The 24,676-nt window shown below is 41.9% G+C and overlaps 1 protein-coding gene across 3 annotated transcripts in view; it reads right to left on the reverse strand.

Annotated features, from left to right (window-relative positions):
* NELL1 (neural EGFL like 1) overlaps positions 1–24,676 on the reverse strand; it is a 1,021,326-nt gene that overhangs the window by 722,813 nt on the left and 273,837 nt on the right. For all 3 annotated transcript variants that reach the window (XM_040255650.1, XM_040255649.1, XM_040255651.1), the window contains exons 10-11: positions 17,261–17,334; positions 8,513–8,612 (exon numbers count right to left, since the gene is read on the reverse strand). In XM_040255650.1, the coding sequence (XP_040111584.1) occupies positions 8,513–8,612; positions 17,261–17,334 (174 nt within the window). The remainder of the gene's footprint in view (positions 1–8,512; positions 8,613–17,260; positions 17,335–24,676) is intronic.

The following is a 24,676-nucleotide window of genomic DNA, read 5'->3' on the forward strand; positions in this document are numbered from 1 at the left end:
CAATAATAAAGGCTCCCACAGCCCTCTACAGACAGGAAGTCACACTGTCTTGTATACCTCACTTTACATATTTTACATCATTATAGCCACGGCCCACTTGACATTCAATTTGGATGACCTCAGAGTCATCTCATGGCTCACCCAGCTGAAACTGCACTCTTGATCTGATATCCATGCTCTCCAAGTTCTCCATATCAATCTGCAGCACTTTTATTCACTTAAACTATCCTTTTTTTTCCCCCAAAGGAGTCATCTTTGTCCTCTCTCTTCAAATACTGCTCCTTCCCAAGTTCTATTCATTTTATTTCATGAATATCTCTGGAATCTCTTTTTTCCTTCACTACATGGCAATAAAAAAAAAAAAAAAAAAAACTACTCCGAACTATTATTTCTCAGAAAAAAAGCATCTCATTTGCCTTCCTGTTCCCCTTTTTGCTTGTCTCTAATCCATTTTCCCCACAAACAAATCCTTTTAAAACATAGATTGGATCATGTCACTCATCCCCTTAAAAGTCTTCTCCCAAAGACTTTCCAATTTCTCAAGAAAAATGCAAAATTCTTAACTCTGATTTGAAATGACAAACAAGGCTCTCCTCTCTCTCTATCATTCCCCCACCCCCAAGTTTATCAGCCTTTATTTGAATTCCTCTTGTACTCCAATCTCTTTCCTGATTCAGAGTCTTTGCAAGCTTGTCTCACCAACTCAGAACCTATGACACATCCCTGCCAGAATAATTTCTACTCAGTTGTCAAATCCCAGCTTAAAGATCATCTATTCAGAGAAGGCTTTCTTGTCCTTCAAGTCTAAAGAAAATCCCATTACTCTCTCCTATACTACTCTCTTCTTGTTCATAGCAGGTAGCACAGTTACTAATTACATGTTCATTTTTGTGTTTATTTGTTGAATGTCTGTTTCCACATTAGAAGCTCACTGCTTCAAGGGAAAGGACCCTACAAGTTTGTTCCCTTTGTGCCTAAGGCAATATCCAGCACACAATAAACACTCAAGAAATATTTGTAGAGTTGATGACTAAATCCTCCATCTTCCAAAAGTAAAATTAGAAGAGTGCTTTAAAATGAATAAACCAAGACTCAAAGATGTTAATTACCTTCTTTGTGGTCTTGCAGCTGGTAGGCAATGCCTAAAAGATATATATAGACTCAAATATGATTCTAATGCCCAGTCTCTCTCCACCACTCTACATGACATCCCAGCCATGATTTTACTCATTAAGGGACATTCAAGGAATGCTGACCTGACCCGGAGACCACTACTCCATCACTCAGCATTTTCTAGTCCATGACATGCCTTGAATCTTTCCAAAGGAACAAACCGTGTTTCTTTCTCCAGGATACAGTCCACCACTACTTTGTTGCTTGGGGACTTAAAGTCAAGAGAGAAATAACACCACACAAAGGATCACCATTCTTGGATGAGATATCAAAATGAGTAATATCCATTTGGAGTTTATTTACACTTGAGTGGTGGAAATGAGCAGATGCTCAGAGGAAGACACACAATCTGCTGAAATGGAATTCCAGGTTTTACTCCAACCACTTCCTTAATTTTAGTTCCTGGCAGAGATACCATTCATTTGTTTGACAAATATTAAGCCCCATGATGTGTGTCCAGCCACTGTCCTAGAAAATTAGGATAAAACAAAAATGCCATAAACAGCATAAACATTCCCTCATTCATTTAACACTCTAGTCAGGATGGCTATTGTTGAGTACTGGGTTACGGGAGATGTTGTGATGGAGAGGAGCAAGGTGCTTCCAAAATGTTATCACACAGAGGTGCCCTAACGCAAGGTATCAAAAGGAGATTTGAGGGATGAGTGAGGTTGGCTGGACAAGGCACAGGCTTTCCAAACACAGGAAGCAGCATGTGTCTACAACATGCTCAAATAAATTGAAGAAGCATAAATGTTGAGGTCATATTTTCTCCTTTCATTAGGAGCCATCTACAATTTGGACTCCCCTTCATGGCTCTGAATCTAGAGTTCTATTACCAGTGAAAGACCAATAACACTTATTTAAAAAATAAAAAAAAAAACCTCTTTGGTTTCTTTAAATCCACTGGCTTAACTGCATATAAAATTCCTGCCCATCATAATGAAGGCCCCACACTGCCATTCTCCAGATCCCACTCTGTAACTTTTCAAATCACAGCAAACCTTCCACTCTTTCTGCTTTATCTAGGGCCAACAATGGATAAGCATCTGTATGATTTACTACTGTGATTTCTTCCACAGCAAGGACTGAATGGGTCACTACTCAAGAGCAGGATTTAGTTTCTCTAATATAAAGTCTGATTCCACATAGAGCATCACCGCTTGCTCTCAATCACGTGCCCCTAATGTATCTGCAAGAAGGCAACCAGGTTACCTTTGAAATGATGGATGATCTTAAAACGCACCCCAGATTTCCCCACCCTAACTCAAATCCTAGAAAGCCAATACCCCTCACAGCACTGCTGCTAGCCTAACCTTGAAAGTCACAGAGAGCAAAGGTACACTGAGTACAATATATTCCAATGTACCTAGTTGGTATGGAAAGAGCTCCACCCGTGGACTGGCCCTGGAGGAGGACTAAGGCCCAAAGGTTCTTTATGAGAACCAGATGCCCAAGTGCACTTCACAACCAACATACATGCCACAGAAACCTGGGTGCTGCAGGGGTGAGGACCCTCCTTCTGTTTCTATGAACAGAGGGTTGTGACATCATGGCAGAGGTTGTGACCTGCTAAAGACAGAGCTCTCTGGATTCTCATAGGTTCCTAGAAAGCTCATGGTTTTTCGACAGAAGTCACACTTAACGATCTTCCAGTCCAAGGCAGCTTGGCCTTAATTTCAAGTCTTCTCTCTGGGGTAATGTGCCTCCTTCCCCAGACTCCTTGGGCCTGGATCCACTGCAGCACTTTTAAGAGAACAGAATTCATGGGCTCCCCGAGACTCTCTCCTCCAAATGCCGTGTTCCCAGCCTCAGCAGTTAAAAATGCAGACCTGGCTTTCCAGTGCCCACCATGGTCCATGGCTACAGGGATTTTTCTATCAGTAGGCAGAGCACCTGGCTCATCTACAAACTGCCTGCTCCTCTATCTAGGCACTAGCTTACCTTCTCATTAAGTGCCTCTTTTCCAAGTCTCTTTTTATCTCCATTACACTGAAATCCTCTAAAACCCATTTCAATTACAAATTCACCTAAGATGAAGACAAAGACTAGACAAAAAGAAAATCATGCACCACCAAGACTCTTTGGGAGGGTTTAACTGAAGGGCATAAAGCCTTAAATAGTACAAATAATCTCAACTAATTTCAGCCCAAGCCAGATGACAAGGCAAGTGAGCATGAATTAAAATTACAGATAAACACGTTGGGAACAGATGTCGAAAAGAACTTTTTCTCCAACACTGAAAATCTTCAACATGCAGCAAAACCCTCCAGAGCCATTGGCAACATTCAAGGTACAATTAGAGCTGATTATGAAAGGAATAAAACCCTGAGGAGTGTGTCAAGAATTCTGGGGTGGGCCAAATGATTGTTGTGTTTTCCTGGAGCGATCGTGAGACTACATGGTCAAATTGGCATTTTTTTTCCCCCGTTAAGTGAGAACACCAGCAATTCACAAGCAATCTTTCTTCTGGGGCTACATCCATGCTTTTATTACTTCTCCCCAGGCAGAAGCATAGATGTTATTCCAGTACCCACTCCCCCTTCTCCACCCTTGCAGCCTTACACTTAGGTAGACAGGCTCCTGCTACACCCATTACCACAAGGTAATGATGATGCTGCTGCTGCTGCTGCTAAGTCAATTCAGTCGTGTCTGACTCTGTGTGACCCCATAGATGGAAGCCCACCAAGCTCCCCTGTCCCCGGGATTCTTCAGGCAAGAACACTGGAGTGGGTTGCCATTTCCTTCTCCAACGCATGAAAGTGAAAAGTAAAAGGGAAGTCGCTCAGTTGTGTCTGACTCTTCGTGACCCCATGAATGGCAGCCTACCAGGCTCATTGCCTTCTCAGTAATGATGAGGATAAACAAATTTTATGCTGCTGGCACAAAGTGGCCAGAGGCATCAGAGAGAAACTACAGCAGTGATTGGGGCTGTTCTGGGTGGTGCTGCTGGTGACTAAGACCTTGGATCCCACCAATTGCAAAGTGACCTCCCCCTGCCAACATCCGTTACCTTGACTTTTTGTGTGCGTCTCCCTACTTGTCCTGCAGTTCTGTCCCTAAAAGCCTTCTGGCTATACCAGGAGCCCTGTGGATTTAACTACATGTCAGCTGATTACTTCAATTTTTCTTTAAAGGGTAGAAAAATTATTTACAGCATTTGTCATGACCCAGGGTTTGAAGGCAATGGCACCTCACTCCAGTACTCTTGCCTGGAAAATCCCACGGAGGGAGGAGCCTGGTACACTGCAGTCCATGGAGTCGCTAAGAGTCAGACACAACTGAGCGACTTCACTTTCACTTTTCACTTTCATGCACTGGACAAGGAAATGGCAACCCACTCCAGTGTTCTTGCCTGGAGAATCCCAGGGACGGCAGAGCCTAGTGGGCTGCCGTCTACGGGGTCGCACAGAGTTGGACACAACTGAAGTGACTTAACAGCAGCAGCAGCAAGGTTAGTCCGTGCAACGAGTCCAGATATCAGTTCAGCTGATACAATGAACAATGTAAATCAGCCAGAGTCTGTTATTCTTAACTGGAAGGTCTTAGCTCTGATTTCCCCAAAGAGAAAAACTCCATATGAAACTATAGTCTCCTTGAACAGAAGTGAGGGGATGGGGAGAGCTGTATCATTACAATGTTATACAAAAAAATAGACATAACTCAGTTAAACAAAAAAAGCTTCATAATCAAGCCAACAAGTTATGTCTTGAGGAACCAAGTTATAAGTCCACAGAATGAGTCTTAACACTGTTCCACAGATGAACCAAAGCCTTCAGCTGCTGTCAACTACAAACTGGCACTTGCCATCCACCTCTACAAGAACTAAATCGTGCGCTCCTGTTGCTGCTAACCTTCAACCCCCTCTGAAAGGAGTTCAGGGTGGAGAGTAGAAATCAGGCACTCTGTGCCCTGGAAAGAATTGACAGGACAGGTCTCCAGATCATTAGATACTTTCAGGAGTCGATTAATGAGCCCAATTCTTATATTTCCTCATATCTAGAAAAGCACTAAAATCCTTCATGGTGACGACTGTTTCTCATGACTAGCAAACAGCTTCATGAGGCTAGCAGAAACCTTCTGGAAAAACATATGCGTTTTACTTCCCCTTCACCAAAATCACATACATAGTGACCTATCTACCCTGCCTCTTTGGAACAGTTTCTCAGAGCTATCTGAGGTGCTGTATTCTGGTCTGGGCTGCAGTCCTCACTTTGCCCCAAATAAAACTTAAATGGCAACATTTATGTTGTGCATTTTTTAAAGTTGACATTGATACTAAAAATAATTTCATTCAATGTCATTGGCGTGAAAATGACAGGATTATTCTAAATGGTATGAACATATCTTCATCCCTCCCTTTTCTCCTACAATTACAGGAACAATTCATAAAATGTGGTCATTAAAACAAGCATTATTTTTTAAAAGTTGGAGAGCTTTATGGATTTGATTTAATCAGCCAACTGGGGCTGCAGGCAGGGGGGTGGGGGGGAAAGTCAGAAAGGAAAAGCACCCTCTCTGCCTTCTCAAATTTCAGTCCAAGCCTAATGAAAATAAACCCTGGAGAACTTCAGTCCCCAAGTAGGCATGAGAAAGGTTTTAACTCAGACTTCTGAGGAATGTTACTGAGCGGTGATTTCCCTCAGACTAATGACCTGATGGGGCTTCCCTGGTGGCTCAGAGGTTTAAAGCATCTGCCTGCAATGCAGGAGACCTGGGTTCGATCCCTGGGTCCTAGTAAGACAGAAAGAGATGATAAATATGCTAATTGAAGGGCCTTCAGTGCAGGTTTTGAAAGAGGGCATAGCCACATCTGTGTCTGTAATCAATACCATCAGGATAGCAGAAACCACATAGCTGAAATCACACCACACCAATGTGCTCAACCCTAAAATACCAATTTCAGGTCATGGGAGTCCCAGCTCTCTGCTTGCTTGCTACCTGCCAATCAAAAGACTCTTTCAATCCCCAAAGGAAATGGAACAGCCCTTCCATATGTAGGATAGAAATGACTTTACATAGAAATTGAGTGTTTCTCACCTTTTCATTACTTTCTGTTTTTGAGAGGGGCAAGGAGGAGGAGGGAGATGAGAACTGAATAACATGCCTTCGAAGAGGCCCACCAGGCTTTCCTCATCTTGTCAGAATCAAAATTGTCCAGCCACCCCCCACTACGCCATTTATCTTCCAAGACTTCACACAGAAATAAGAACACAGAGGAAAAGGTAAAAGACAAACAGAAGTCAAAGGGGAAAAATATTTCCCAGAGTATTGTGAGACCCCCTTAGGCTACTTCCAAGGATGCTCTCGGGAAATAGAAATTAAGAGACAGAATAAGATTCATGGGCAGCACAGGTCAAGGCAATGGACATTTGAGCTCATCTGGATGAATTTTTGTTCATCATATAAATTTTATATTTTTATGAAAAGGAATACCCCACTGCCCAAATATCATTTTCTGACTGTCTAATGTGCAGAACAAGCCTAAGTATGTGGACAAGTGGACGAAATTTTCTGGTTTCCTCTCTTGTAATGGGTCATTGGGAAAAGGGGTAATGACAGTAAATGGTGCTGAAAAGGGCTAAGAATCCTAAGAGAATCCATATGCCCAAATGCTTTCACCCAACCTGCTCCCCAGAAAAAAGGCCTCCCCACCCTATCTTTTCTGAAGAAGTGCTCTGGTTCCTTTAAAACACAGACTTGTCAAGGGACATAAATAACTCCCTCACTCGCAGACGCAGACACGTCCAAAAAAATATGATCAGCTGCCAAATAAAGGAGCTGATAGTATTCTGGCTGAGAAGGAAGCAGGTGGGAGAAAGAAGAAAATCCTTAATTGTGCAAACTGGCTCTGGCTATGATCTCATCTAGGAAGCCCTACTCCTGCCTCCCACTTTCCCTCAAAGCTGAGTCATCTTTGGGAAAAAGCCACCGGGTGGCTAACAACGGGAGCCTTGAATGAGTCAACTTTTCAATGAGATATCATCTCTCTCAGCATCTTCATTGGTTCAAAAAAAAAGTATCTGCTTTTCTGAGAAGTGTGAGCAGAAGCAGCGGCACTTGTTCTCTTGTAAATTAGGTCAGAGCCATGAAAATCTTCTTGACTTTCTGTGGGATAATCAATGAGCCTGTTCTAATGAAACCATAAATCAGAAAAGGATTTACATAAACTGAGTCCCACCTGGCACCTCAACAAATAGCAAGTGATGGATTTTGCATTAAATTGTAAGAGCTACCTAACAACCCAATCAGTTACCAATAAATGTATCCCTCTGCAATATCCAGTCAATCTTTAGTCTTTATAAAGCATCCCAGCTGCAAATACACCTGTAGGCAAGAAAGCAGATAAATCAGAGGAGATCCTCTCATAGCATGCTATGAATTCTAACAGCCATTTGTGGCTGTCCATGTATTAAGTTTTTCTGGAAATTTTACCAAAAGGTAACTCTCTTATGACTAACCACAAAGAGAAATCTCAGTCTCAGCTGAAAACCTGCCATGATCAAACAGATACTTTTATATATCAGAAGGAACTAGAGGAGGGGTCAGCAAATGAGGAGCTGCCACCTGTTTCTCAAAATAGAAATTTAATGAAACACAACCACTAAATTGTGTATTTACCTATTGCCTATGCTTCTCTGGTGGCTCAGTGGTAAAGAATCTACCTGCGATGCAGGAGTCACGGGTTAAACCCCTGGGTCAGGAAGATCCCCTAGAAGAGAGCATGGCAACCCACTCCAGTGTTCTTGCCTGGAGAATCCCATGGACGGCGGAGCCTGGTAGGCTATTGTCCATGGGGTTGCAAAGAGTCAGACACAACTGAGCAACTTCACTTCACTTTAAGTGTTACTTAGTTGAAGCCTATTTTCCTTGCAGGAAGTAAAACTGTATATAAATCTATGTGTAAGGATTCAGTATATGTCATCCTCTGGCAGAAAAGGGAATTAGCCAGTGGAAAAAGCTTAAAAGAATGCTTTCCAAACCCACTCATGAGGGAAAATGTAATAATAATAATAGTTATTAATATAATAATAGCCATTATTACAGGAAATGTTATCATTGTTATAGGAACCATCATTTATTGAATGTTGATCATGTGTTAGTCATAATGCTAGCTGCTTATGCATTATCCTAGTTAATCCTCACAACCATCCTATGAAGCACATAGATTATATCCTCCTTTTTCAACTGATAAGACTATAACCAAGGGCAATAAATAGGATAAATACATTTTTGGGTAGCAGAGTTTTGGACCCATGTTATTATTATAATACACTATTCATTAAAACTTCCCCCCAAACCCACCTCCACCCAAAGCCCCATTGCCAAGCCCTCTTACCTCTGCAGACACTGCAGCACTGATTCTCCGGGAGAATGTGATCCTTCTCTGAGCAGTTCAAAAGAGGGCATGCTTCGGTAATTTTTACTAAAACTCCACCCTGCAAGCCAAATAATCAGGAAACAAAAAAAAAAGGTTCATATTTTGAGTTGATGATCCAAACATATAACACTCATTGCTAAAAGCCTGTGGTGATAACAACCTACAATAATTAACAGTACTCGCAGGAATTCTACCATAATGCAGTCACAAATTAAATTGATAAGACTCCTGGAAGAGAAGGCAACTTTCCCTTTCTATATCAAAATAGCCTCAATTTCAACAAATAAGGTGTTGTTTTTTTTCATTTTAACAAATGGTTGTTGAGTATCTTCTGTGTAGCAGAATGTCACTGACAATGCAGAGCTGATAAATTTTCAACAATTGACTGTTGGATGGGGGAACCCTAAAGTTAGCATTGGCTGATTTCTGTCATATAAACACCCTGATATTGTGAACCACTAACACTACATCACTGATTACGAAGTTGGGAGCTCTCATGAGCTTTTATGAGACAGTTTCAAGACGGCACTGGATCACAAGCACTGTGAACCCAAAGATAAGGAAGACATCATCTTTGCCCTTGATAAAAACAAACTAGAAACCATAATAAAATACAGTAAGTCCCCCCCAAAAAAAAAGTGCTCTAATCAAGGTATGGCAGTGTATCATTTACTCAATATTAAAGGGAATCAACCATGAATATTCATTGCAAGGACTGTAGCTGAAGCTCCAATACTTTGGCCACCCAATACAAAGAACTGACTTATTGGAAAAGACCCTGATGCTAGGAAAGATGGAAGGCAAAAGGAGAAGGGAGCGACAGAAGATGAGATGGTTAGATAGCATCACCAACTCAATGGACATGAATTTGAGCAAACTCCAGGAGATGGCGAAGGACAGAGGAGCCTGGTGTGCTACAGTCCATGGGGTAGCAAAGAGTCAGACACAACTTAGTGACTGAACAAGAACAACAAATACATCATAGGAGAATAATTAATTCTACCAAAGTGGGAAGAAATTATGAAGATGCCACATTTGAAGAAACTAAATAATGGAATAAGAAAGAAGACAGTGTCTCAGCAGAGGAAACAGACAAGAACCAAAGTATACAGGTATTGAACTGAAAGTGGGTCAGTTAGAGGAACACTAGATTCTCCCTAGAAATAAATAAAACCACTTACAAAATTTTCTTTTAAATATTTGGCAAGTGCATCTTGTGACCCTATTTCAACAAAGGTCCTCTTTGTTGACATCACTAGCATCTATATTTAGTTTCACGCTGAATATTTAAAATTACTTCAATAATTACTCTAAAAGGCAGGATTTGAGAGTCCCTTGTTTAATCTAAAATGTTCAGTTATTTCTTGTTCTCCCATTCTTAAAAGCATGGGTAGGTCAACCAAGAAGCAGCTCAAGGAGGGTGGGTCTCATTTAAGGCTGAAAGGTAATTCTCAACACAGATGGGAAGAATAAGATGGTGCTGAGCCACCAGCAAGAATGCCGGAGATTCTGAGTTTTCTATCTCCAAGAGATGACTGTCATTCCAGTGGCCCCAGAATTCCCTGGTTTTCATTCCAGTGGCCCCAGAATTCCCTGGTTTGGCAGGAACACCCATTCTAGCAGGCACATCAATTCTAAAATATGAACATAAACATAACTTTAAATGTCAAATATAAATTTAATTTCCAAGTACTGACCATATGGGTTACTGGCACCATGGTTTCCTCTCCTTTCTCATAAATTTCAGCCCAGGCAGTCCAACCTCTATGACTCCTTCTGGTGTCCTTTGTTCCATTTCCCTCCTCATTTCTTGATCTGTCCCAAGGCATCTACATCTCATGTTTTTCTCCCGTCTTAAAATTGGCCCTAAGATTCTGAGAATCTATCCTGCTATTCACTCACAGTCCCCATTTCAGCTCTATTCCATTCTCACCCCTCAACCCAGGCCATACTGGATCACACCCTGGCCTCAACAGCTAGCACCAGTCTAAAGGGCAGTTTGTCTGTCAGTTGTACCTCAGTTTCTACAACAGGGAATCAAATCAATTGTTACAAGCCAACATGTTAATAACCTTGCTATCAGCAGCACTGAGTCGAATGGAAGGGAAAAGACAATGCTTAATTACGTACCACTGTTGCCTCTACTTCTATCCCTCAATATTAATATATTTATTCATTATCTACTGCCTTCCCTGGTGGCTCAATGGTAAAAACACACCTGCCAATTAGGAGACTAGGTTTGATCCCTGGGTCAGGAAGACTCTGTGGCGGAAAAAACGGCAACCCACCCCAGTATTCTTTCCTGGGAAATCCCATGGACAGAGGAGCCTGGTGGGCTAAAGTCCATGGGGTCACAAAGAGTCTGACGTTGACTTAGCAGCTGAGCATGGATGCACTGCCTCCTTGCACAAACAAGAATGGCAAACTCTGCTAGATCCGTTTAATCAGTTCACTGTGCCCATCCCTCACCTTGGCTCATCTCTCAACCCTCAGAGAGTCCCTGAGGGCACTGGAGCCTCTTTGCAGGGAACCAGAAGTTACCTACAAGTTCCACATCCTCAACCCCCACAGCCCAAAGCCAGTGGAGGCTCTTTACCTCAAAAGGAGACAATGGCTGGGGTAACATTTACACTCCAGAACCCCACCAGAATCAGGGTACCTCTAACCTTTCACCTAAAATTGCACCTTTGATGAGTTTCCTGCTTGCCCTAGCCTGAATCCCCCACACCCTTACTGCTTCCTCCTAGGAGCACTGCCTTAATAAATCGCTTGTACTTAATCCTGAGCTCAGGGTCTGCTTCTGGCTGAATCTAAACTAAGACGGTAAGATAAATTTCACTCTCGCTGTCAAAAAATTAAACTGTTAAAATAGATTATCTATAGGTGGTGAGATTTTGGAGTGATTTTCTTTTACTTTCTTATACTTCCTTCCTCTAAATTCCAAATTTTATATCTTGAGTATATATATGCTTTTATTTTAGAAAGCAATATTAAAACTGCTACAGAAGGCTTTTTAAAAATAATCACTCGTGAAAGGTTCTTTTTTATATATAAAAAGTTGCTTTGACGGCTGATTAAATCAATCAACAATTGCAATCAACCTTCAGTGTATTTAATGAGTAAGATCATAGTTCCAAACATTCAAAGAGATAAAAACCCTTTGCTTGAATTTGAAAATAATAGACACTGTGACTCTAGTAACATAAGTGCCACCAAATCCATTCAGTTCTGCCACACAATTTGGTACACACCTTTAACTTTATTTTCATACTCATAAGCATCTGATTAATAAATAAATCATCCTGATTGTGGTAGGTTATTTTATGACCTTTGCAACTCAGCATTGGTGGGGAAATATAATTCATCCATTCTTTCTCATTTAGAGTGACTGTCACCATGTCACTGATCAAATATAAACACTTTAAGCTCTTTACTAATAACTGTGCTTAAACTTGAATTTCTAATAACATACAGAACTCACATCTTTAAGCAAAGAAAGAAAAAAAAAACTGTTACTAGCCTAAAAAGTGCTTCAGGGCAGCAAAACTGCACATAACTGACCAAGATTGCTAGGAGAGTTTATTCATCTCGATTTAAAAAACAACAACAGGGAAAAACAAACAAACAAACAAACACAGTATGTTAATTTCTGAAATCACTTGGTGAAAATCTTTTAAAGCAAAACTTAGTTTCTTATCTAACTGGTAGCGCTGAAGCTTTGAAATGATCCCAGGAAAATGAAATGCATGGACTGCCAGGCAGCCTTTTGTCAACTAGGGATCTGCATTTGAATCACAGAACACAAGAAATTATTTGAGTAATTATTTGCTCAATTCTCCCAAGGATAGCAGTGACACAGTACCATTTTAGATGTCTAGGAAAGAAGTTAATTCATCACATATAACAGGTACCTTAGGGCATTAGGGCTTAAATCTTGCAAAAGGCTGTCCGAGAGAGACCGGAGGTGCTCCCCTCTTAGACCCATCTCCCTCTCTCCCTGCTGACAACATCCATTAAATGTGTCCCAAAGCTCTTCTCTGGCCTTTTATAAATGCTACCCTTTATCAAGGGAATCAATGAGCCATAGCCTGACCAATCTGGTATTCTCAAATAGACTGAAAAGTGATCATTCAATCTTTCTAAATCTACTTTTTTACAATTCAAAAATGCGAATTATTTACAAGTAAATCTAACACCATCAGGACTAGCAGCAGAGAGGCTAAGAGATGAGGCTGGAGATTCAGACCACACAGGTTGAGAAACCAGCTGGTTCCCTTACTAGTGATGGGACTTTGTTCCCATATGCCTCAATTTCCTCATCTGTAAAGTGGGAATGACAATGCTATTGACCCCATAGGGTTATTATGAGGTTTTATTAAATAAAGTTTCAAAGGTTTTATATGGTATTTAGAAAATACTAAGTACTCAGGAGATGTTATCTGTTATTGTCAGTGATGCTTCTCTTTGTCCATAATTATTTAGGAGATAATGATAGAAAGACAATAAATGAAGAAATCCATGGCTTTTAAATAAAGGATGAATACCTACAGTGTGCCAATAACAATGGCAAGTGCCTATCCAGTACACCGGCATTTAAATCCACACCCGTCTTTTCAAAAGGTCTCCAATAGTGTCTGCCCTGAGTCTCTCTGATGATAACAGAGACTGAATCACAATTATGACCCTTGTCAAGATCACCACTACTTCTGCGTAATATGTGAAGGGGGCTGCTGGCTGTGAGTGACAGCTACAGGCTGGATACTGGGATCATAAGCTGAGTGGGTAAAATTGCTCTAGTCATCCCCGCTTCCCTTGAGGGGTAAGAAAAACGTAAAGGGTTTCAGAATCTAAATCATCTTCTCTCCCCTCAAAGTGAGGCAATCTACAGAGAACGTGACATATGTCTTCTAGTCAGGAAGGACATGTACGGTCATGTAGAATAAGAAGAGCTCACGTGTGTTGAGGGCTTACTTTGTACCAGCCAAGTTCTTCACATGCTTTATCTCATATAATCCACTCAACACCCCATACGGTAATGTGCCAGCCCCAGGTGGGGGACAACTCACCCATTCCTAGATCTGGAAGCTTCCATGGTTGACTGAGACACCACAGAGCCCTCACTGTCACACTGCCCTTGCCTCTGCTGCAGACTAAGGAGCCCCCACACAGAGCCCACTGTCACAGAAGGACCACAGCTGCATACCCACCAGACTGCCTCGACCCACAGAATCTCTGCCATTCCCAGAGGCAGCAAAGAAAGTGTGAATGGGCATTCCTATACACTAATAATGAGAAAATAGAAAGAGAAATTAAGGAAACAATTCCATTCACCATTGCAATGAAATAATAAAATACTTAGGAATATATCTACCTAAAGAAACAAAAGACCTATATATAGAAAACAATAAAACACTGGTGAAAGAAATCAAAGAGGACACTAACAGATGGAGAAATATACTGTGTTCATGGATTGGAAGAATCAATATAGTGAAAATGAGTATACTACCCAAAGCAATCTATAGATTCAATGCAATCCCTATCAAGCTACCAACAGTATTTTTCACAGAGCTAGAACAAATAATTTCACAATTTGTATGGAAATACAAAAAACCTCAAATAGCCAAAGCAATCTTGAGAAAGAAGAATGGAACTGGAGGAATCAACCTACCTGACATCAGGCTCTACTACAAAGCCACAGTCATCAAGACAGTATGGTATTGGCACAAAGACAGAAATATAGATCAATGGAACAAAATAGAAAGCCCAGAGATAAATCCACACACATATGGACACCTTATCTTTGACAAAGGAGGCAAGAATATACAATGGAGAAAAGACAATCTCTTTAACAAGTGGTGCTGGGAAAACTGGTCAACCACTTGTGTAAGAATGAAACTAGTACACTTTCTAGCATCATACACAAAAATAAACTCAAAATGGATTAAAGATCTAAACATAAGACCAGAAACTATAAAACTCCTAGAGGAGAACATAGGCAAAACACTCTCTGACATAAATCACAGCAGGATCCTCTATGACCCACCTCCCAGAATATTGGAAATAAAAGCAAAACTAAACAAATGGGACCTGATTAAAATTAAAAGCTTCTGCACAACAAAGGAAACTATAAGGAAGGTGAAAAGACAGCCTTCGGAATGTGAGAAATTAATAGCAAATGAAGCAACTGACAAAGAATTAATCTCAAAAATATACAAGCAACTCCTGCAGCTCAATTCCAAAAAAATAAATGACCCAATCAAAAAATGGGCCAAAGAACTAAACAGACATTTCTCCAAAGAAGACATACAGATGGCTAACAAACACATGAAAAGATGCTCAACATCACTCATTTTCAGAGAAATCCAAATCAAAACCACAATGAGGTACCATTTCATGCCAGTCAGAATGGCTGCTATCCAAGAGTCTACAAGCAATAAATACTGGACAGGGTGTGGAGAAAAGGGAACCCTCTTACACTGTTGGTGGGAATGCAAACTAGTACAGCCACTATGGAAAACAGTGTGGAGATTCCTTTAAAAAAACTGGAAATAGAACTGCCTTATGACCCAGCAATCCCACTGCTGGGCATACACACCAAGGAAACCAGAATTGAAAGAGACACGTGTACCCCAATGTTCATCGCAGCACTGTTTATAATAGCCAGGACATGGAAGCAACCTAGATGTCCCAACCTAGATGTCCATCAGCAGATGAATGGATAAGAAAGCTATGGTACATATACACAATGGAGTATTACTCAGCCATTAAGAAGAATACATTTGAATCAGTTCTAATGAGGTGGATGAAACTGGAGCCTATTATACAGAATGAAGTAAGCCTGAAAGAAAAACATCAATACAGTATACTAATGCATATATAGGAAATTTAGAAAGATGGTAACAATAACCCTGTACACAAGACATCAAATGAGACACAGATATATAGAACAGTCTTTTGGACTCTGTGGGAGAGGGCGAGGGTGGGATGATTTGAGAATGGCATTGAAACATGTATAATATCATATGTGAAACATATCGCCAGTCCAGGTTTGATGCATGATACAGGATGCTCGGGGCTGGTGCAATGGGATGACCCAGAGAGATGGTATGGGGAGGGAGGTGGGAGGGGGGTTCAGGATGGAGAACATGTGTACACCCATGGCAGATTCATGTTGATGTATGGCAAAACCAATACAATATTGTAAAGTAATTAGCCTCCAATTAAAATAAATAAATTTATATTAAAAAAAAGAGAAAGATTTGATATTGACATCAAAGGGAAAAAAAAAAAAAGAAAACACAATAGGGAAGTTCAAGGGACTTAGCCGCTGAGGTAGAGTCTGGTCAGTGAGAGACAGGACATAGGAAAGAGTCTCCCCTGCACCCCCAGAAGCTCCCTATAAAGAACTAGATTTGAACTCCCAAGAGTTTCTGTGGGTCTCTAAATGCTTCCTTCTCCTCACCCTTTCAAATACATTCCTTTCTTTTTCCCAGCAATGTGACAAAAAGCCAATGAAATGCTGTAAATGTGACAAAACACAAATGAAACGCTTGGAAAGAGAGTCTGTTCTGAGACATGTGGTTCCAGCCAGCCTCCCTGAAGATGCCCCACAGAACCAGCCATGCCTCGCTGTGGGGCTGTGGCTGCTCTGGAAGGCACCACCTTGTATCTGCTCCCCTCTCTCCCATCTTTCCCTCTGTCTCTCACTCCCACGATCCAGGACAACATCTCACCCAAGTAACTGCCTGGCTAGCTCCCACCTTCATCCAGCACTGTGCTCAATTAGGACCTCCTCAGAGAGGTCTTCCCAGACCACCCATGCTCACCTCAAAGCTCTCTCTCCCTTTAACCTGCTCTGTATTTTTATAGAATTTGACATCAGAGTTGACCCTTGAACAATGCAGGGGTTAGGGACACCAACCCTCCACACCATCTAAAATTGGCACATAATTTATAGTCAACTCTCTATATCTGTGTATCCATGGTTCTGCATCCAGGAATTCAATCAAGCACAGATACTGTAGCATCACAGTATTTACTATTGGAAAAAAAATCCATGTATAAGTGGACCTGCACAGTTCAAACATGTGTTGTTCAAGGCTCAGCTGTCTTGTATATCTATTTGTTTATATCTTACTGCCTATCTCCCCACCAGACTGCAAATTCTCTCAAGACAGGGCTTTGTTTTGTTCACTGTTGTTCACCCAGAATCTAACAGCATGCTGATAAGTAGCAGTTGCTCAATGCATGTTTGCTGAATGATTTACTTAATGAGATCTATGGTTCCACAAATCTAACCTCGAGGAATACATGAGAGGGGGCAGGCAGGAGACAGGCATTTTCTAACAGTGTCTCAGACATTGAGAACTAGAGGTGGCACTATCCACAACTCATATCACAGACTAATTGCCCAAATACCTAATCAAAACCTTTCCCCAGGGCCAGTTGACAAGCTCCCTGACTCACGATAGCTGCTAGCTCCCTTCCCCTTCTCACTTCCTTCCCTGACCGTCTTTCCCAAGACTACGTGATCCACAGCTGACCACAAGCTAACCACACAGTGACAGTGGCTGAGAACTCCCCATCCTGGACTCCAGCCCAATGAGAGTCTTTCCACCTTGGGCCAATAGGCTCCATTTCAGAACCCTACCTAAAGCCCACATCTCCTTCCCAACAAGTAATGGGAACTGTAAGATTGAAACTTACTCTGCATTCCTGACAGCTCTTGCTTAAAATCCGCTGGCCTTCTGCGAGGACTTTTCCTCCATAGATACATTTTGCTGTAATAAAACAGAAAAGCAGGTCAGATAGTCATACTATGTAACAAAATGACCTCCAAGGCACTGTCCAACTCCAGTAGATTCCATAGAACATAAATACTCTAAGCAACACAAATCTCTGTGCATGTCTAGAGTAAGACATGGAAATAGTATGGGAATAACTGCTGAACCCCCTATTAGACTGTCTTCTTGATTATGTTTGCCATGAGTCCTTCACATCAAGATTATACAACTATTTCCTTGTTGCAGTGGCTGAAGGACTCGAGAATGAATTGCTGAGGTCAGTGTTAAAACAAGGAAGAAGTAGTTGTCATCATCATGGAGTACAAAAGCAGGAGCTTTGATTCAGCTACTCCAACCATAAAATGAACGACTGGGTGAAAAGGAACTCATTTACATTCCATTCATCAGGACCTCAGTCACAATGCAGAAAAACAGTTTCCCCCTTTGTAATCATACAAAGCACATGTCTCCAGCTTATCTGTTCCCAAGAAGCTCAGAAAAGTAAGAAACACAAGCCAGTACAGTGCTATATCAATGCATGGGAGAGACTGCCTTTGGAAAGGTGAGTTTAACAGGCTAATAGGGAAGGGAGGGAGGAGAGATGGGTCTTGGAAAAAAGTTAACAGAGAAGCATAAATGCTGACCCACTTTTAAGCAACTGCAGAATATGTTTAATTTGATATGATCCTAATGTGTCTCTGTCAAATTCTCCAGTCACATCAACAGGAACAAGAAAGCAACATCCTTGTGTTGTAGCAAGTGCTACTTACCAGCAGTCTGTTAGATTCTGGGTGAACAATACTCCCTCCCCTGTACAATGAAGATCCTTCCAGCCCTACTCCTCAGGAGAAGAAAAACTGAAGACGAGCACTCTAAGAGATCTCCACCACTAATTCAGTCTTATCAATACCACCCCATCTCTCAGAGCCTCCATTTCTATATCTGTTAAAAACAGGTAAATTCAATTTGATAGTTCCTTAGTTCTACCATCTTCAGACTCATGGAATGTTCAGGTACGTAGGGACCTAAGCAAACAACTCATGCAACTCCTTCTTTTTGGCCACAGGAAGAGGAAAGCTCAGAAACATTGCTTTACTTGACATCGTGATCCCACAGCAGATACTGTGGTAGGCAACCCAGATCGCCCTCCACAGCCAAAGGTCACATTCCTGAAACTGTCATGATTGGTGATGACCGACAGCTCTCAGTCGAACAGTGATTGCACGTGCCCTTGTGTTGAGGCCCCTTCCCAGGGCAGCCCACATCCATAGGTGCTTGATGAAGATATTGCAAAGTTGGAAGGTCTTCCAGCTCCAGAACTTCTTGAGGAATGACTGAGGCATTTGTTGTAACTACACTGCAGTTCAACCTCTCCTGCCCAATTCTGTCTTTTTTACTATCTCACTCCCACCCTAGACCTGATCTTGAACTTCCTAATAAAGCACAAGTGCATCTCCATTTCAGAGTCTGTTTCCTCTAAGGACTTGCCCTGCAACAACACAAACCTGACTCAAATCTGTGCCTCTTTAGTATCTGCTTTCAGTGAATGGTACTAGTATCCATCCCAGCCCCCCACCCACACACCACCACCTAAGGTCCTTCAAACTTCTCTCTTTCCTCAACCCCATGTCCAATCAGTATTCAAATCCCAGCCATGCCTTCTCAAGTCAACCAACTTCTCTCCATTCCCATCACCTGCCCCCAGCTTTCATTTTCACTCAAACCATCCCTCCTCTTTAGTCGAGTAGAAAACTTCCTAACTTGTCTCCCATGTTCTGGTCTAATCTTACCCAGTTCTTTCCCATACAACCGACAGACATATTTTAAGTACAAATAGGGAGGCTCTGCTTCAAAATCATTATGAATTGCTCACGCTCTCAGAATTTAATTCAAATTCCTGAAGTCAGCATGCAAGGCCATCCCTGCAGCTCCTCCTTATCCCTTAGGTTTCACCAATTCCTGCTCGTTCACTCTCCCTCTGAAACTCCCAAATACTCACACCTCCACTGAGATTCGAGCCATGCCCTCTCCTGTTTCGGGATTTGTACACACTGCTTTCTTCTCCAGAACACTCAGTCCCATGCACCTGTTGCTGGTAACCTTCTGTCCTGTATACCCATCAATTTTATCTTAATCCTGACATCCCCCTAAGAAGTTTTTTAAATTTTTTAACCTCAAGCACTGGAGAACCGTCCTCATTCTGTGCTTCTGTGGTACCCTGGACCTCGCCCTAACAAAACATATATCACATTTTATCTTTGTTGCCCCAATGAGAGTGGGATCTATGTCTATTCATAATTTTATCCCTAGCCCCAAGCTACATGCCTCTGTGGGCTTAATGTTAGTAACAATAATTTTAGAATTAATGAGCCTCCTAAGTAGAAAAAATAGACACATTTGCTGATTCCCAGATGAGAGTTCTTCCTGCTAGTCAATGCTATTCCAAACGTTAAAAACAGATACTAAGGTTTTCAGAGCAAAACCAACTACAAAGTAGAAAACCAATACAATTTTCTAGATAACTCCCTTCCTTGCTTCATTAAAACAAATTATCCCTGAACATCTTTTATGCCTCAATTTTCTAGATAAATCAGTCGCCTCGGACTCACTGGTCCTAATGAGGATGTGGATTCCCAAATGTGCTTACATGGGGAGACCACACTTCCATGGGCCTGAAATTCCTGCCTAATCAACTCCCACACTCCCAAACGCAGCTGCTGCCAACTTGGCAAGATGGCTCACTCCAGAGTGACAGTTGTGCTAAATACACTGCTGTCAAACCTGCCATCTGCTCCTTGGCCCAGGCTGGGACATAAAGACAAGACCCCCCTTCTCATTTTGCACCTTGCCACCCTCACGATGCTATGATCACACTTGCTGACCTGTCTGAAGACATTTGCCTGATTTCTCTTGTCCTCTAAGCGACACTCACCCCAGAGCTTCGATCTGAACACAGGAGTGTCTTACAGTTCACATTCAAACCACACGCGGGAACACATCCATCCCTCAGATTTACAGATCTGGCGTAAAAACTAGTATCCACTGAACTGCATGTCTTCACATACACATGTGCGTGCCTGCTGAGTCACGTACGACTCTTTGCCACTCCACGGGCTGTAGCCTGCCAGGCTCCAATATCCGTGGGATTTTCCAGGCAAGAATACTGGAGTGGGTTGCCATTTCCTTTTCCAGGGGATCTTCCTGACCCAGGGGTCAAGCCCAAGTCTCCTGCTTGGCAGGTATTTCTTTACCATTGAGCCACCATCCTCATATATAGAGGCTGCAAAAGACATCAACATGATGGCTGATGTGCCCCAGCCATTCACAGCCTTGGCACCGAAACAAAATGTGTACCTGCTGATGATATCAAAAGGTACCTATGGAATTATCTTAGGACAGTTCAGCATCACCACTGAGGTCACAAGAATTTCCCCTGCTTTCTCATCTTTGCCCACTTCTCTGATGGTCCCCTTCCTTCCGCCGCTGTACCCCTAACACCAGTCCTCACTATCCAACCTCTTGACCTACCGCCAAAAGGCTTATTTTTGATGTCTGAGGAAATTCAAACAGAAGGTGAGTCAGGCTCCAGTGCCTGCGGCTGGGGCATTTGGGACTCCGTTCCAACAGCTTTTGGTGTGAGTGGAAATGTAAATGGACACCTGAAGCCCTTCACACCACACCGGGGACATGCAAACAAGACAATTTCACAGTGTCTGACCATGAAATTGAAACCCCGCACCAACACACATTTCTTCATGATGTCAGAAACAAATGTACTGGGGGTTTAGAGAAATAGGCAGTTGTATCTTTTTGCAACCAGACACCTGGCCCTTCAAATTCAAACCTGATTTCCCTGGTACAGTGGATGGACACTTTTTGCCATTTGGGTGGTCACTAACTGAATGACTGACAGGCACCACATGGCACCCCTGTCAGATGTGGACGTGAGGTTGCTCTGTCTTTATTTAGATATTTGCACTCCGCACATACTGCACCATCCCTTGGCACTTGGCAGCTAAGAACATCAAAATCAACACTCCGTGTTACACTTTAAAGGAGAGCGGCAGATCAGAAAGTCTGAACACCCAAGGAGCCAACCTCACTCGTTCACAGGCCCGGCTTCAGATACTGCTTCTTGGAGCAAGACACCCACATCAAACTGGTTCTCTCTCAGGCATCTCCAACGTTTCTGAAACCATTTCTTCTACCTGCTTTATTTCTGTTAATCACACTAGGAGTCTCCCATGCACTCTTGTTCAAAACCTGGCAAATTCTACCTTATAGATGCTCTCTGATTCAGTTACCTCAAATGAAAACAAAATGCTTATGGAGTACCTACCATGTGCCAGGTCCTGTGGCTATTACTCACATTGATCCCTTCCTTTTCATCTCCCCAGGCAATACCTGTCAGCCAGCTTCATCACCTTTGCCTGCAGAATGCCTGAATCCCACACTCAACTCCCTATCTGCAGCTCTCCCCACACAGTGACTTTTGTCAAAGCATTTCTCTGATTATGCCACAACCCTGCTTCAAAATCTTGCTATTGAGCCCCCAGATAAATGCTGTGTTTACTTCATGATTCTGCATGTGCAGTCCCCTTTGGCAGGTATGTTCTTACCTACCTTGTCCACATGGCAAACTCATATTCATCTGTCAACACCCTACTCAGCTGTTCCTTCCCCTACAAAGCTTTCCTAACACTCATACACACACTCAAGTTTCTGATGGAGTTGATCACTCCCTTCCCTGTGCCTCCTCTGCATTTCACATAGCATGCATGCTGCACAATACTCTTACAATGAGATGGTACAAATATCTCCCTGGATAGCATTGCGGTAGAGGAAATAGTTAAAAGCATTAGCTCTGGAGCCAGATGACCTGAGCTTTATTTTGGTTCATCCAAGGCTGAGAGACCTTGGACAAGTTAGTTCTCCTCTCTGTGCTTCACCTGCTCATCTATAAGATGGAGATCATAGTGGAACCTATGACCAGGGGTTGTTGAAAGAATTACATGAATTAATGACCATAAAGAGGCTTAACACAGTGTCTGACATAGAATGAAAGATCCACTTTTTCCCACTGTTGTTCACAGAGGTAAGAACAGAGGTGGGAGAAGAACTTCAATAAGGATGAGTGAAGGAATTAAATGAAATATGATCGCCATCATTCATCCCCTGAAACATCTTTGCAGCTTATTTCTACTTCTCACCCACAGAAACCCTCTATTATCAAATAGACTATCTCCCTCTCCTTCTACCACTTCTTTTCCTTTCAAATACTGTCATGGAAAGCTCAAGATTTTCTCTCCATCCTTTCCCTTCTCTCTCATCTGTGATAGCTCCCCCAAATCTAGCCAAAAGAATACCAATTCTTACTTCACGCTGTATGACACTCTTTAGGTCCATCCACATCTCTACAAATGATCCAATTTCACTTCTTTGTACAACTGAATAGTATTTCATTGTACATATGTACCACATCTTCTTTGTCTACTCCTCTGTTGATGGCCATTTAGGTTGCTTCCATGTCCTGGATATTTTAATAGTGCTGCAATAAACAGTGGGCGCAGGGAACTCTGCTTGATGCACTGTGGTAACCTGAACGGGAAGGAGCTCCAAAAGGGAGAGGAGCTATATATATAGGGGCAGCAAAAGACATCAACATGATGGCTATATATATAAATATATGGCTGATTCATTTTGCTGTATGGTACAAACATAACACTATAAAACAACTATACTCCAAAAAAGTTAACCAAACACACACCCACACACACACAAAAAAAGATTCTAGGACACCGCTGCCCAGAGATTCTAATTTAGTAGGTCAGAGAGGGTCCCTAGGACCCTCAAGAAGGTATCTCAAGAAGCTCACTAGGTGATTCTAATGAGTAGCTAGGGATGTTCAATTCCTTGAATAGAGCAGACACCCAAGAAATGTTTGAGGAATGAAACTCCTGCACCACTTTCTGGACTTCCATGCCCACAGCTAAGGAATCTAGAAGGCTCTCTGCAGTTTACCCTGATGCATTCCAAAAAGATGAAGAGCCCAGTATCAGGAATTATGAAAACTACCTTGCTCTTGGAGACGGCCTGATTTGTTGGGCCTTTTAATCACAACAAAAGGACAAAGTACTTTTTTCAGGCAATGAGTTGAGATATGAACTCTTAGACTAAGTTTTTTCCTATTTCCACATGGATGCCCTTAGCTGTAAGTGCTGCAGCTCCTGAAGCCATGACAAGAGGATGAACATTTGGTAAATGAGCAGATGAAATAATCTGCTTTCACTTATCGGTTCTTGAATCAAACCAGTACTTTTTCTCAGAGACCCTAGGACACTACCCCACCCAAATCCAGAGAGGAGCTTAGGAAATTATATCTGAAAGGGACAACCAAAAGAAGTATTTTCCATCCTTTATCTGATGTGAAGATATATGAAAACTTCTGTGTATTTTTCATCCTTTGGAAGTGAAAGTAAAGTTGCTCAGTCATGTCTGACTCTTTGCAACCCCATGGACTGCAGCCTCCAGGCTCCTCAGTCCATGGGATTTTCCAGGGAAGAGTACTGGAGTGGGGTGCCATTGCCTTCTCCACGTGATCTTCCCGACCCAGGGATCAAACCCAGGTCTCCTGCATTGTGGGCAGACGCTTTACCGTCTGAGCCACCAGGGAAGCTTATATATATATATATTTGTACCCTGCAGTACACTCTTTATATATATATCTATATATATTTGCACCCAGGAGTGGAATTGCTGGGTGCATATGATAATTGAGTAGTGTTCTTAATCATTTATTTGTATTACCATCTTATTAAACCATAAACATCTCAAACTACTGATCAGAGTTGCTGAGAAAATTTGTACTACCTAGCTAAATGGTTATCAATTCCAAACAAAGGCAAAAACCAGACTGATAGTTTAGCTAGCTCATTTATCAGCATTGTGGTAAAATCAGGTAATCTTGCTGAAAAGCTTTTTTTAAACTTAAAACTCTACAATACATTAAAGAAAAATGACTATACCACACAGTTCTAGTGAGAGGACAATTTGATGATAGGTAACAAGAACTTTGAAAATGTCAGCTTCTTGGCCCAATAATTCTACTTTGGAAAATTCAAAAAAAAAGTGAAATAAAAAATATGGTCTCACAAAATATGTTACAGTGAAAGTGAAGGTGTTAGTTATTCAATCACGTCTGATACTTTGGAACCACATGGACTGTAGCCCAGTAGGCTCCTCTGTCCATGGGATTCTCCAGGCAAGAATACTGGAGTGGGTAGCCATTCCCTTCTCCAGATCTTCGTGAGCCAGGGATTGAACCCAGGTCTCCTGCACT

Source organism: Oryx dammah, unplaced genomic scaffold (assembly GCF_014754425.2).
Source record: "Oryx dammah isolate SB20612 unplaced genomic scaffold, SCBI_Odam_1.1 HiC_scaffold_15, whole genome shotgun sequence".
In the NCBI taxonomy this organism is placed as follows: domain Eukaryota; kingdom Metazoa; phylum Chordata; class Mammalia; order Artiodactyla; family Bovidae; genus Oryx; species Oryx dammah.